At 44.6% G+C, this 14,618-nt stretch overlaps 1 protein-coding gene and 1 pseudogene across 2 annotated transcripts in view; one reads left to right on the plus strand and one right to left on the minus strand.

Annotated features, from left to right (window-relative positions):
- The window catches only part of GLE1 (GLE1 RNA export mediator), a 30,938-nt gene that overhangs the window by 911 nt on the left and 15,409 nt on the right, over nt 1-14,618 (plus strand). For both annotated transcript variants that reach the window (XM_003995943.6, XM_045043933.1), the window contains exons 2-6: nt 5,086-5,307; nt 8,373-8,483; nt 13,563-13,711; nt 13,954-14,014; nt 14,209-14,463. In XM_003995943.6, the coding sequence (XP_003995992.1) occupies nt 5,086-5,307; nt 8,373-8,483; nt 13,563-13,711; nt 13,954-14,014; nt 14,209-14,463 (798 nt within the window). The remainder of the gene's footprint in view (nt 1-5,085; nt 5,308-8,372; nt 8,484-13,562; nt 13,712-13,953; nt 14,015-14,208; nt 14,464-14,618) is intronic.
- On the minus strand, nt 9,525-9,814 carry LOC109493988 (annotated as a pseudogene).

A 14,618-nucleotide genomic window follows, 5' to 3' on the forward strand; every position in this document is an offset into this window, starting at 1 on the left:
GGATTAAGGCATAGACAGTACCCGAGTTGCTGGTAATTAGCTACAGATAGGATGCTGTCTTCTCTTTAGACCTCCGTGGGAAACCATTCTAAAAGCGTTTCCCTATCTTTTATATCTCTGACAATTTTAGGGAATACAGACCATACGTACAGACATGGGTCTGGCTGGTGTAGGCTCACGTTTTGCATTTCTGGCAGGAATGCCTGAGAAATGCTGCTGTGCTGTGTCCGTCATATCGGGAAGCGCGCATATACTGCAAACTCTCCCAGCACTGGCGATGCTGACCTTGATCGCCTGCTCGCGTTGTTATCTGCCAGATAGCTGCACTTAAAATTCATGGATTTTCCTTTTGAGGTTGATGAGTGTCTTGTGGGGAGGTAATCCAAGATTGCCTCGAGGTTTCCTTGTCAAACCTCCGTCGTTGGCATTCGCTTTTTCTGCCTGAATCAGTCACTCTCGTGAGGTACTCGAATGGCATTTCCTGAATGTCAGCCACTCCTTCTATGTTTGCCGGTTGGCATTCTCCTGGAAGGAAGAGCTTTCTTTTCTCCCCTGTTTAATTAACTGGTTGTATCGCGACGTACTCGTGGGTCACTGTTCTGTGAGCTGTAACCCATTACTTGTAAGCTGGTGTGAGTGTTTCCATTCTGTGGGAAGTGCGACTTCAGGATAAACTCTGAGAGTTGAGGTCGTTGGGTCAAAGCCAAACATAGATGTCTCCCCCACCCCCCACAACGGATGCATCAAATTGCCTTCCAGTCAGCAATGCATGATCTTGCCTTTTTGCCCGCGGCCTCATCAACAGAATTGTATTATTACACTTTTAATTTTTGCTTGTCTAATAGGTAAGAATGAGATCTCGGTATGGTTTTGCAATGCCTTTCTCTTCTTATTGAGATCGAACATTTTTTTTTCATATATTCAAGAGCCAATTTTATAGCATTCTATTTTTTTTAATTTGTTTTATTTATTTATTAAAAAAATTTTTTTTAACATTTATTTATTTTTGAGACAGACAGAGAGAGACAGAGCATGAACGGGGGAGGGTCAGAGAGAGGGAGACACAGAATCTGAAACAGGCTCCAGGCTCTGAGCTGTCAGCACAGAGCCCGACGTGGGGCTCGAACCCACGGACCGTGAGATCATGACCTGAGCCGAAGTCAGCCGCTTAACTGACTGAGCCACCCAGGCACCCCTTTTAATTTGTTTTTAACATTTATTTATTTTTGAGACAGAGAGAGACAGAGCATGAACGGGGGAGGGTCAGAGAGAGGGAGACACAGAATCTGAAACAGGCTCCAGGCTCTGAGCGGTCAGCACGGAGCCTGGCGCAGGGCTTGAACTCACGGACCGCGAGATCATGACCTGAGCTGAAGTCGGCCGCTTAACCGACTGAGCCACCCAGGCGCCCCGATATAGCATTCTGTTTTTTAAGTAGGCTTCCAGTGTGGGGCTGGAACTCACGACCCCATTGTCAAGAGTTGCACACTCTACCAACTGAGCCAGCCAGGTGCCCCTCGAGCCAGTTTTATATATTTGTGAATTGACAGTTTATGTCTTCCGCTATTGGTATTTTTTTCTTTTCTTTTTCTTTTACTTTTTAAAAAATGTTTATTTTTGAGCGAGAGCACGCGCATGTGCATGCACACAAATGGGGGAGGGGCAGAGAGAGAGGAAGACCCAGAATCCGAAGCAGGCTCCAGGCTCCGAGCTGTCAGCACAGAGCCTGACGTGGAGCTTGAGCCCCCAAACCTCGAGATCATGACCTGAGCTGAAGTTGGACGCTTAACCCACTGAGCCACCCAGGTGCCACGCTATTTATATTTTTCTTTTGGGTTTTTTTCCCCCCCTGATTTTATAAGTTCTTTATGTATTAGGGATAACCGTAGCCCTTTATCTGTGACATGTATTGCATATATTTTTTCTAGTTTGTCAGTTGGAATTTTTTCTGTTTATGTTTTTTTTTTTTCTTTTAATTTGTATTTTAAGTAGGCTTCACGCCCAGTGTGGGGCTTGAACTCATGAGTCTTGAGATCAAGAGTCGCATGCTGTACTGACTGAGCCAGCCAGGCACCCCTGTTTATGGTGTTTTGGGTATGTGTGGTTTTATTTTTTACATTTGAATCTTTGGCCCTGGAGTATATTTTGGTCTAAGGAATGAGAAAAAAAAAAAAAGGTGTGGCTCAACATTATTTCTATTATGTCTTGAAAATGAGTTTCATTACTTTATAAAACGTGCATATAACCTGTTTGCTTCTGTGTCCAGATTCTTCTCCACGGGTTGAATATCTGTTTATTGCAGGTGGGATGTGTACCTACAATCTAGATCAGTCTTTCTCAACCGCAGCATTACGGATATTTGGGGCTAGGCCGGATAACTTCTGTGTTATGAGGGGCTGCGTTGTAGAATGCTTGCATTGCATTGTAGGATGTCTTGCATTGTAGGATGCTTAACAGCATTCCTGGCCTCCGCCCACTAGATGCCAATAGCACCCTCCCAGTTGTGACAACAAAAAATGTTTCCGGACATTGCTAGCTATCCGCTGGGGGATAAAATTGATCCTGCTGTAAAACCACTGACCTAGGTAAAATAAATAACTTGCAGTTTCTGAGTAGTTTTTATGTGCCAGGTATTGTTCTCAGCCCTTTATAGCTGTCATTCATTTAATCCTTCCCAAATCTTTTGAGGTGGATCCTTTATGATTCCATTTTAGAAGTAACTTGCCCATAGTTGTACAGGTGAGTGGAATGCAGGGATGGAATTCGGATTAAGAAAGGCAGGTTCCAAACTCAGTCCTCTTGGTCACTATCATACCGTGTCTCCATGTTTACTGGTAATATCTTCCTGACATGGAGTAAACTTTGCCAGAATGGCTGTATATTTTAACTGTAGTTAAATGGCATAAGCTGCTCTGGTTTAAAGTGCTGTATGCCAGGGCCAGCTGGCTGGCTCAGTCTGTTGGCTCTGTCCAACTTCGGGTCAGGTCATGATCTCACGGTCCGAGAGTTCGGGCTCTGCATTGGGCCCACTCCTGTCAGCACGGAGCCTGCTTTAGATCCTCTGTCCCCCTCTCTCTCTGTGCCTCCCGCCTCGTGCTGTATGCCAGATATACAGAGATAATGACTAACTGGTAGAGTTGAGGGACGCTTGGGTGGCTCAGTCGGTTGGGCCTCCCGACTCTTGGTTTCGGCTCAGGTCATGGTCTCAGTGATCGCATGGTTCAAGATTGAGCCCCGAACTCTGCGTTGGGATCCCTGACAGGCTTTGCACTGGCAGCATGGAGCCTGCTTAGGATTTTCTCTCCTTCTTTCTCTGCCCCATCCCCACTCGTGCTTGCTCTCTCTCTAAATAAATAAATAAACATTAATCATTAAAAAAAAAAAAACACCACAACTGGTAGAGATGTCCACACACAACTGGTAAGAATGTCTAGAACTTGTTTTATAGTGTTTCTATTTTAAATCTCATTTGCTTTAAGCCATTGGCTTTTACATCAGTGACCCCTTTTCTATGCCTATTTTTATATACTATATTCAATTTAAAAATTATAATATGTTCATTTAAAAATGAAATCTAGAGGGACAAGTGGGTGGCTCAGTTGATTAAGTGTCTGACTCGATCTCAGCTCAGGTCTTGATCTCAAGGTCATGAGTTCAAGCCCTGTGTTGGGTTCCACATTGGGCGTGACAAACAAACAAATAAATAAATAAAATTGAATCTAGAAAATTAGAACAAGGAGAAATATGTCTCTCATTACCCAAGCACAGCCTCTAGAATATTTCCTTAATGTCTAATAGTGTATTAGCATTTGTTCTTATTTTTATATAATTGTAGATATTTATTTATACCCCCTTTTTTTTTTCACTTAAAATTGAATCTCAGGGGAAGGGGAAATGGAGGATCATGAAAAGACACAAACTTTTAGTTACAAGTACTGGAGGTGTAATGTACAATGTAGTTATAGCTCACACTGCTATGATATACAGGAAGTTAAGAGTAAATCCTAAGAGTTCTCATCACAAGGAGAAAATTTTTTACCTTTTTTCTTCTTTCTTTCTATTGTATCTATAGTAGAAGATGGATGTTAGCTGAACCTGCTATAGTAATCATTTGAAATACATGTTAATCAACCGATCATACTGTCACTTTAAACTTACACAGTGATATATGTCAATTATTTTTCAATGACTGGAAAAAAATTGAATCTTAAGTATGGTGTTAAATAGGATTCAGAATCTGTACTTTAAATTTTTTTCAGTTATTATTATTTTTTAATTTATTTGAGAGAGAGAGAGCACACACAAGCAGAGGAGGGGCAGAGAGAAGGAGAGCCAGAATCCCAAGCAGGCTCCACACCATCTGCACAGAGCCTGATGTGGGGCTTGAACCCATGAACCACGAGATTGTGACCTGAGCCGAGATCAAGAGTCAGATGCTTAACCAGCTGTGCCACCCAAGCCCCCCCACAATCCATGCTTTTAAATGACCGGTATCCCACTGGTTGTGTATACTGTAGTTTACTTCAAAATTCCTCGTGTCCTTTTCCATTCTGATGTTTTAAATTGCTTTCAGATATGTTTTATTGACCATCTTTGTGCATCGTTCCTTTTTCTGTGGTTAGAGTTATTTAGTCTGATATTCTAAAAGGATAGGAGTCATGGGGCTCCTGGGTGGCTCAGTCCGTTAAGCGGCCAACTCCGGCTCAGGTCATGATCTCACAGTTCATGAGTTCGAGCCCCGTGTTGGGCTGTGTGCTGACAGCTCAGAGCCTGGAGCCTGCTCCAGATTCTGTGTCTCCTTCTCCCTCTGCTCCTTCCCCACTCGTGCTCTGTCTCTTTCTCTCTTGCTCAAAAATAAATAACGTAAAAAAAAAAAAAAAGGGATAGGAGTTGGTCATTATCAAGAAACTACTTTCTCTTCATCTCTAATTGTTAGTACAGTTAGTTTGGGTCTTTGTATGTATGTATGTATTTAGGCCTTAGAGTTTTCAGTGAGGCAGGTAGTGGATTATAAGGGCAAAATTATTTTTGGTTGCTTAGATCAGTTAACATGCAAGTTGGGCCTCACCCTCTTCTTTTCTCTAGGATGTTTTGGAAGAATGTAGGTCTGTTCCCAAGCTCTCTTCCTACTCCGGATGGGTGGTAGACCATGTCTTACCCCACATGCAAGAGAATCAACCATCCTCTGAGACTTCAGAATCCTCCAGATCCACTTCAGACCTTGAACAACCTTCCTGTGTTCCCAAATCTCCCGTCAGAACCCCTGCCTTCTCACCAGTTTCCTCAGCAACACCAGATGGAGCCGAGGTAAGGTTTGTGATTAGCTTAAGATCGGAGGCAGTGGTGGCTGAAAAGTTGAAGTATTTAAGAGGCCCCTGACGGGCTCACGTGGGGGAGCATGCGATTCTTGCTCTCTGAGTCATGAGTTCGGGCCCCACATTGGGTATAGAGATTACTCAAAAATAAAAATCTTGGGGCACCTGGGTGACTCAGTTGGTTAAGCGTCTACCTCTTGATTTCAGCCCAGATCATGATCTCAGGGTTGTGAGGTTGAGCCCCATGTTGGGTTCTGCACTGACAGCATGGAGCCTGCTTGCGATTCTTTCTCTCCCCCTCTCTCTGCCCCTCCCCTGCACACATGCACACACTCTCTCTCAAAATAAATTTAAAAAACTTAAAAATAAATAAAAATCTTAAAAATAAAAAAAGTAGGGGCGCCTGGGTGGCTCAGTCGGTTGAGCGGCCGACTTCGGCTCAGGTCATGATCTCACGGTCCATGAGTTCGAGCCCCGCGTCGGGCTCTGTGCTGACAGCTCAGAGCCTGGAGCCTGTTTCGGATTCTGTGTCTCCCTCTCTCGGACCCTCCCCTGTTCATGCTTTGTCTGTCCTTGTCTCAAAAATAAATAAAATGTTACAAAAATAAATAAATAAATAAAAATAAAAAAAAGTTGAAGTGTTTAAGATTGTCAGACGACAGTGACCTTACTCTGGGGAAAATAATGGTGGCTCCTTGTAGCTATTTTAAGGATGCCATTTACTACTCCACAGCGTTCCCTTTATGAAGAGGGGGGAGAGAGATTCCCTTCTGTTCTTAGTACTAGTGATAGTAATAAATTTCCTCAGCAATTGGATTGTTTTTTTCTCACGAATATTGCATGCATTTAACTCATGAGGTCTCCCTTTTTGGTTGGCTGTTGGAGGCTTACAGTAAAGTTTAGACCTGCTGTCTAGATGTACCTTATCATTAGTTCTTTAAAAAAAAAAAAAAAAAAAAATTGTGATTTGTGGAAAAAAAATGCATTTTTACTCTTTTTTACTCTGTTTTGTCCCTGCCTTTGCTTGTTTCTCTTCCTTAAAAGCAGTTAAATTGTTACTGGTGGAGTTCCGTTCTTCCTTTCTCTTTTTTGGGGCATGGGGAGTCATCCTTCCAGAAGTAGTTCATCTGCATACAAATATAAAGGAACACACTGTATGATTCCGTCCACTTAACATTCATGAAATAAGAGTGTTCTAGAGAACACATTAGGGGTATGGAGGTAGGTGTGGCATAGGACGCCTGTGGTGACAGGGCGGTTCCGTGCCACCGTGATTATGATGGCAGTTACTCCAGTCTATGCATGAGATAAACTTGCATGGAATGATACACATACACAAATGAATTCCTGTACAACTGGCGAAATCTGAAGAAGTTCTGTGGCTTGTACCAACATCAGTTTACTGTTCTTGATATTTTACTGTATTTATGGCTGTTACTATTGGGGGGGGACTGAGTGAAGAGTGCATCAGCCTCTCTGTACCAATTTTCACAACTTCTGTGAATTAGAATTATTTTAATTATTTTTTTATAGAGTTAAAAAACACTTTTTTTAAAAAATTTCTATGAGTGCTTCTCAGTTCCAGTCATGCCAGTGCTGTGACATGTCCACAGAGAGTCGTCTTTCCCTCCCCAGGGCTCAGTCTCTTCATCTGTAAACCTGGTACTGGGCCAAATTGCTGATGTCCTCTCCAGAGAGAGAATTCCATCATTCTTGAGGTGTTTGTTTGTTTTGTGTTTTTAATTTTTTTTTTTAATTTTTTTTTAATGTTTATTTTTTTTTTGAGACAGAGACAGACAGAGCATGAACAGGGGAGGGTCAGAGAGAGAAGGAGGCACAGAATCTGAAACAGGCTCCAGGCTCCGAGCTGTCAGCACAGAGCCCAACACGGGGCTCGAACTCACGGACTGTGAGATCATGACCTGAGCTGAAGTCGTCCGCTTAACCAACTGAGCCACCCAGGCGCCCCTGTATTTTTGAGAGGCAGAGACAGAGACAGAGCATGAGTGGGGGAGGGGCAGAGCGAGGGAGACCCAGAATCCGAAGCAGGCTCCAGGCTCCAAGCCGTCAGCGCAGAGCCAGACGTGGAGCTCGAACTCACGAACCATGAGATCATGACCTGAGCTGAGGTCAGACGTTTAACCAACTGAGCCACCCAGGCGCCCCTCATTCTTGAGGTTTAAATAAACTTTTAGATGGCTTTATATAATGAATTATTGTGTCATTTAGGAATTTTCGGGGGTTTGAGAGAAACCCAGTTCAAACTAGCTTAAGCAAAACGGAAGAGAAAAAGGAATTAATTAGCTCACATGACTAGTAAGTCTGTGAATGCATATAGAATCGGTTAGATCCGGGCAATATACTTTCTGCTTCTCTCTGCTTTACGTTGTTTTTGACTTGATCCAACGACCCACCTACGGAGCTTTGCCTGTCCCCTCAATTCTGCTTAACTCTTCTTGGTTCCATCCTTCTTATAGACTCCATGTGTCAAGATGGCCATTAGTGACCGTAGACACACATCTTCTTAGATTAGCATCCTCAGAGGTAGAAAGCCTTCCCAGATAACTCCATCAGAAAAGTTCAGAGATGGAGTCTGGCCTAGCTTGGCACAGGGGGATAGAGTACTTTGATCGGTAGGCTGGTCACATGATTACCCCTTGAAGGAAGGTGGAACAATTGGGGATGTGGGTTGGGATGGCTCCATTCAAACCACCCCAGCACACATTGACTCTTACCAGAAGAATGGGGAACAATTTGCCGGGCAGATCAAAACAAGCAAGCCAAAAAACAAAGCAAACTAAAACTGTGCAGAGAAATAACCCATCTATTGGTTTGTATATTATTATATAAACGTAATTTATATTATTATTCCCTTTACAACAGAAACAATGAGAACAAGATCAATATCATGACAAGCACACTGGTTCTAACCTAAATTGTCCTGTTGTTGTTCTTCTGGGTGGTTGTTCATAGGTAGGGATGTGGTTTTCATGTACAAGGGGTAGCATCAACTTTACCATCTTAAATGCTTAATTTTTCCATTTTCTGTCTGTATAGGACAAACATGAGTCTCAGCATGCAGAACCTATGGCACTTCAGTCCTCCCGGGGGATCAAAGTGGAAGGTTGCATCCGGATGTATGAGCTGGTGCACAGAATGAGAGGAAGAGTAAGTGTCCCATGAATTAGGGTAGGCTTGACCCACGGCAGCCACACTTAAATACAGTTCTTCAGGCATTATGAATGCCCACCTCGTGCTAATCATTGTGCCCCACATGATAGTAGCTCCTGATTCACTTGGGGAGATAGTGTAACGTAGCATTTAAGAGTGAGCTCTCTGGGGCACCTGGGTGGCTCCATCAATTAAGCATCCAACGTCAGTTTAGGTGAGGATCTCACAGTTTGTGGGTTCGAGCCCCACATTGGGCTCTGTGCTGATAGCTTAGAGCCTGGAGCCTGCTTCAGATTCTCTCTCTCTCTCTCTCTCTCTCTCTCTCTCTCTCTCTCTCTCTCTCCCTCTCTCTCTCTCTCTCTCTCTCCCTCTCTCTCTCTCTCCCCCGCTCTCTCTCCCTCTCTCTCTCTTTCTTTCTCTCTGTCCCTCCATTCTGTATTCTGTCTCTCTCTGTCAAAAATGAATGAACATTAAAAAAAAAAAGTGAGCTCTCTGAAGGAAGATAGATCAGGTTCACATCCTAGCTCATCCTAGCTCTTCTGTGTTGCATGTGACTTTGAGAAAATTACTTAGGCTCTCCTGGTTTCCATTTACTTCTCCAGAATTGGAAGATGATCTGGGGTTGTCAGATAAGGTTATACTGAGAAGATGGATCTTAACAGCCTCTTGAAGAAAGGTTAATTCTGTTTTAATAATTTATTTGACTTTATTATTTTTTTCATGCTTTTCCAATAAAAATTAGAAGGATTTTAGGGGCGCCTGGGCGGCTCAGTTGGTTAAGAGTCCAACTCTTGATTTCATTCTGGGTCATGATCTCACGGTTTATGAGTCCGAGCCCTGCACTGGGGGATTCTCTCTCTCTCTCTGCCTCTCTCCTGCTCGCTCTCTCAAAAAAATTAGAAGGACTTTAATTCTCAGGTCTTTTGAGAGAGCAAAACTAATGTAACACAAGTGAGAATATCTAATTAATGAATTTAACAACAAACCAAAGTAATTTTGTTATGTAAACGAACCCATTTATTATAGGCTGGCTGTATTTCAGGTGGCGTAGCTTCCGCGGCCTTTCACCTCCATCAGTCTGATGGGAGACTCTGCTGTGACGGCAGAAGTGGCCGTGTGGCTCCGGCACCGCCGGCTGCCGCTTTCATGCAGGCACCGCAATGCCAGATCCCCACAGCTTGTCTTTTCATCTTGGTTTTGCCACAGAAGGAGCACGTATATTTGGCGGGCTGGCCTATTTCAGTCTTCTTCACCATTTTCCTGAGGGAGGCACCATAATGGCTCCCGTATTTATGGAGGATGCCAACCATCCTGGTGCCGTTAGCCATGTTGCCTCAAACTAAGCCTGAGCCCAGGGAGCTGACGTTATGATTTTGAGATTAGAAAGACAACGCATGGTTTTGTAAGAATTTCCGCAGATCGGGGCGCCTGGGTGGCGCAGTCGGTTGAGCGTCCGACTTCAGCCAGGTCACGATCTCGCGGTCCGTGAGTTTGAGCCCCGCGTCAGGCTCTGGGCTGATGGCTCGGAGCCTGGAGCCTGTTTCCGATTCTGTGTCTCCCTCTCTCTCTGCCCCTCCCCCGTTCATGCTCTCTCTCTGTCCCAAAAATAAATAAAAAAAACGTTGAAAAAAAAATTTTAAAGAAAAAGAATTTCTACAGATCAAGTGAGTTTATAATGTGAAAGTCTCCTGGCATCTACCCTCGTTTGTTCATTCATTGAGTCAACAAATAGTTACCGAGCACTTACGTGCTTATGGAGCGCTTAGACGCTATTCTAGGTCTAGATAAAACAGTGAGCAAAGCAGACGCAGATTCAGGCCCTCACAGAGCTTCTGTACTGGTGAGGAGAGATCGAAGTAAACAAGAGAAATAAGTAAAATGTAGGTAGAAGACTTTTACTCTGAGTGAAAGGGTCTGGTTGCTTCCTCTTGGGTGCTGGCAAGGCGGATGGTGAGGAATGCTCAGGTCCTGGCTAGGGGAGTCCTTTTCAGCTGAACACTTAATGCCCTTCATCTTCGGGAAACTTTTCCCCTTTGAGTAGTTTCTCTTCCTCTCCATTGCCTTTTTTTTCTCTCGTTTTAGGAACTTTTATTAGTCAGATATTGGATCTCCTAGATTAATTCCCTACTTCTCTTATCCTTCCTCTCATTTTCCTTTTGTCTTTTTCTCTTTTCCAAGAGATTTAATTTTATCCTTCCATTGTTAATTGAAAAACTATGTACCTACCTGTTTTTTAAATTATGTGTTTAGGGGCACCTGGGTGGCTCAGTCGGTTAAGCATCTGACTTCGGCTCAGGTCATGATCTCACGGTTTGTGGGTTCGAGCCCCATGTCGGGCTCTGTGCTGACAGCTCAGAGCCTGGAGCCTGCTTTGGATTCTGTGTCTCCCCCTCTCTCTGCTCCTCCCCCACTCATGCTCTGTCTCTATCTCTCTCTCAAAAAGAAATAAACATTAAAAAAAATTTTTTTTAAATAAAATAAATTATATATTTGACTTTCATGGGCTTTTTCTTCTCTGTGTGTTCCTTTTTCAGAGCATTTAATTCTCATTTCATATCATACTAAAGTTTTTTTCAGATTTGTATTCCTTGAAATAATTTGTTTTTTCTAGATTCATTATTCTAGGGTATAGAATTTCCTCAAATATCTAACGATCTTTATTTACCAGTGGTTGGACCAAGGCTTCCAGGTGCATTGTCAGGAACAAAATTATTATGATTTTGAACTTCCTAAGTGTCAGAATTCCTAGGGTATATGTTCTGGAATACCGGCCTCCACACTAGCTGATCCAGTTATCTCTGGATAATTTATTCATTTTCTTGTAGGGAAGAACTCTCTGTTTTTTTGGCTGGGAGTATGTATGCATGATTGTGTAATAAATCGCCCCCAAACTTGTGGCTTACAGCCACTACTGACATTTCATTCCTGTCCTTCGTGTTTCTGGAGGTCAACCTGCTCAACTAGGTAGTTCTCACTTGGGGTCTCTGTGGCTGCAGTGACAAGGTCTGGAATTCTTCCAGAGGCTTCCTCACTGACCTGTGTAGCTGTTGCAGTTACTTAGCTGGAACATCTGCCCTCTCCATGTGGCGGAGCTTCCTCCTAGCACAGAGGTCGGGTTCCAAGAGCAAGCATCGTAAGAGATACTGCCTGAGCTGCCTGAGCTGCGAGCTGTGTGGCCTAGTCTCAGGAATCATGTAACATTATTTCTCTTTCCCACATTCTCTTAGCCAAGGCAGTCATGAGGGGCTGCTCAGGTTGAAGTGGAGGAGATGGGAGGGTCAGAGAATGTGCAGATCTCTCTCTTTTTTTTTAAGTTTATTTATTTATTTTGAGAAAGAGAGAGCATGCAAGCAGGGAGAGGGAGAGAGTGACAATCCCAAGCAGGCACCACTCTGTCAGCATGGAGCTTGATGCGGGCTGGAACGCACTAACTGTCAGATCATGACCTGATCTGAGGTCAAGAGTCGGACGCTTCATGGATTGAGCCACCCACGTGCCCCTGTGCAGATCTCTTTTTTTAAATCATTACACAGTACACAACAGTAAAAACAAATCCAGTACAGAATGGGCAAAAAACAGAGATACTTTACCAAAGGTACAAAGAAGTACATGAAAAGAGGTTTTCAGTGTTTATTTTGAGAGAGAGTTCAAGTTGGGGAGGAACAGAGAGAGAAGAGGACAGAGGATCCAAAGTGGGCTATGTGCTGAAAGCAGACAGCTTGATGCGCAACTCATGAATCGTGAGATCGTGACCTGAGCCAAAGTCGGACACTTAACCGACTGAGCCACCCAGGCACCCTGAAAAAAAGATGTTTTTAAAAAATCATTGCAGCACACATGCCTGGCTACCGACTGTTCTGATCTCATGATTTGGGAGGACGCGGCTGGCCGGGGGGGGGGCGGAGATTTGAGTTGACTGTTTGGTCTGAAAACATTCAGCTGATATCTCTGTTTTCAGCCCCGTGAAGCCCACCTGGTTTTAGACCTGGCATTGCCCAGTCCTGAGCCTCTTTGAGGTTCTGGTAGCTTGGTTCTCTCCCTGAGAGACGTAGTCTGCTTGTGTTTACACGCACCCTCACGTTTGCTCAGCTCTGCTGTCAGTTCACACTCCTCCACAGAAATGTTGTGTTCCAGAAGCATGGTGAAAATTTTTCCCTGCTGACAATCCCATGCACGTTCTGCTGTTGAGTCCTTTTTCCCTTCCCAACTCATATTTAAACGGAGTCTCGGAGGAGAGGTTATAGATGCTGTGTTCACTTTGCCTTCTTGCACTGGAAGCTTTAAAATAGAATAATGTGACATCCTTACAATGTATTTTGCCGTATCTTCATGCCAGTATATATAGCATCTTGTCCTCTTCAAAGGCTACAGAGTGTTCTCTAGTCTGACCTACTATAATATGTGTAGTCAATCCCCAGTTAATGTAAATTGTTTTAAATTTACTGCCATCATCGACAGGACTGCAGTGAGCATCCTTGTTCATACATCTTTGCACACACGTTCAGTATTTCCCAGTGCCAAAGGATATATACCCTTTAAATTTCAGTAGTTAAAATGTCACATCACTCTTAAAGACCAGATGAGAATACTCTCATGAATAGTAAATGGAATACCTTTAGGAATCTAGGAAGGGGACTTTCCTAAGTGGAGGTGGGGGGGGAAATGTAGGCAGAGATGATAAGGTGAGGAAAGGAGTAGATAGGAATGTGTATAGCATGTTTATGGAATTAGAATGAGTATTTCTGTTGATTACTCTAAAATCAGGGTACACAGGATGGAGGCTTAAAAGCGCGGGGCTCTTTGACACCACGATGGTAAATACCTGTCCATTCCTAGCTGATACTGGAGTGACATGAATCGCAAGGGGCAAATTGGGAGAACTTTCCAAAACAGCCGGGTGTAAACATCCACTCAGAGAGGAGAGGCGACTTGAGCATGGTTTCTGCGAACTAAGCAGCTGGTTCCATGCCCTTGAGTATCTCTGATGGAGTTAAGGACAGACGGGAGGATGTCCCGCACGGGTAAATGAGCAAGGTGCCGACAGAGCTGCAGAGAGCAGGTGCTGATTCTTTTCAGGAGGGCCTGAGGCAGTGGCAAGAGGAGCAGGAGAGGAAGGTGCGAGCCCTCTCTGAGATGGCATCTGAACAACTGAAGCGCTTTGATGAACGGAAGGAACTGAAACATCATAAAGAATTCCAGGACTTACGGGAAGTGATGGAGAAGAGGTGAGCGGGAACGTCCGTGTGCTCAGCCCGACCTCTGTCCCAGCATGAAACCCCAAGGGAAAGAGTTGACCTACTGAGGCTTTAAATATCGAAATAAAATAGCCAGTGAAGCTCATAACCTAGAAAAATGCCCAGCCTTGGAGAGGTGACCAAGGTGTCGCAAGGAGAGGGAGGCTTTTAGGAGAGGTAAGGTGAGACAGTTTCAGGAAGCATCCCTGACGTTCCTGCCATTCTTCCTGCAGCTCCAGAGAAGCCCTGGGGCACCAAGAGAAGCTAAAAGCTGAGCATCGTCACAGAGCAAAGGTCAGAGCCTGGGCAACTTTTTGTGGGTGCGTCCTGGTGTGGCTCTAACCCGGGTCTTGCCTCCCTGTGACTCCCTTTACCTGCTGGGGGGAGGGGGGCCCATCTGTAAAATATGTAGCCCACCCGGGGCTTGGGGAATGTAGAAACAGAAGGCCCGGCGCCCCTGGGAGGTAACCGGACAACCCCTCCTGCAGATTCTCAACCTGAAGCTGAGGGAGGCTGAGCAGCAGCGCCTGAAGCAGGTGGAGCAGGAGCGGCTGCGGAAGGAAGAGGGCCAGGTCCGCCTGCGGGGCCTCTATGGCCTGCAGGAGGAGGTGCTGCACCTCAACCAGCAGCTGGACGCCTCTGAGCAGCATAAAGATGTGCTGAAGGTGGACCTGTCCGCCTTCCGGACCCGGGGCAACCAACTGTGCGGCCTCGTCTCGGGGATCATCCGGGCCACTTCTGAGGTGAGCGAGCTTCGGAGCGACCTGGTCTTCTGGCTCGGAAATGGACAGTCTTTTTTTTTTTTTTTTTTTCCCAACGTTTATTTATTTTTGGGACAGAGAGAGACAGAGCATGAACGGGGGAGGGGCAGAGAGAGAGGGAGACACAGAATCGGAAA

This window comes from Felis catus, chromosome D4 (assembly GCF_018350175.1).
Source record: "Felis catus isolate Fca126 chromosome D4, F.catus_Fca126_mat1.0, whole genome shotgun sequence".
Taxonomy (NCBI): Eukaryota; Metazoa; Chordata; class Mammalia; order Carnivora; family Felidae; genus Felis; species Felis catus.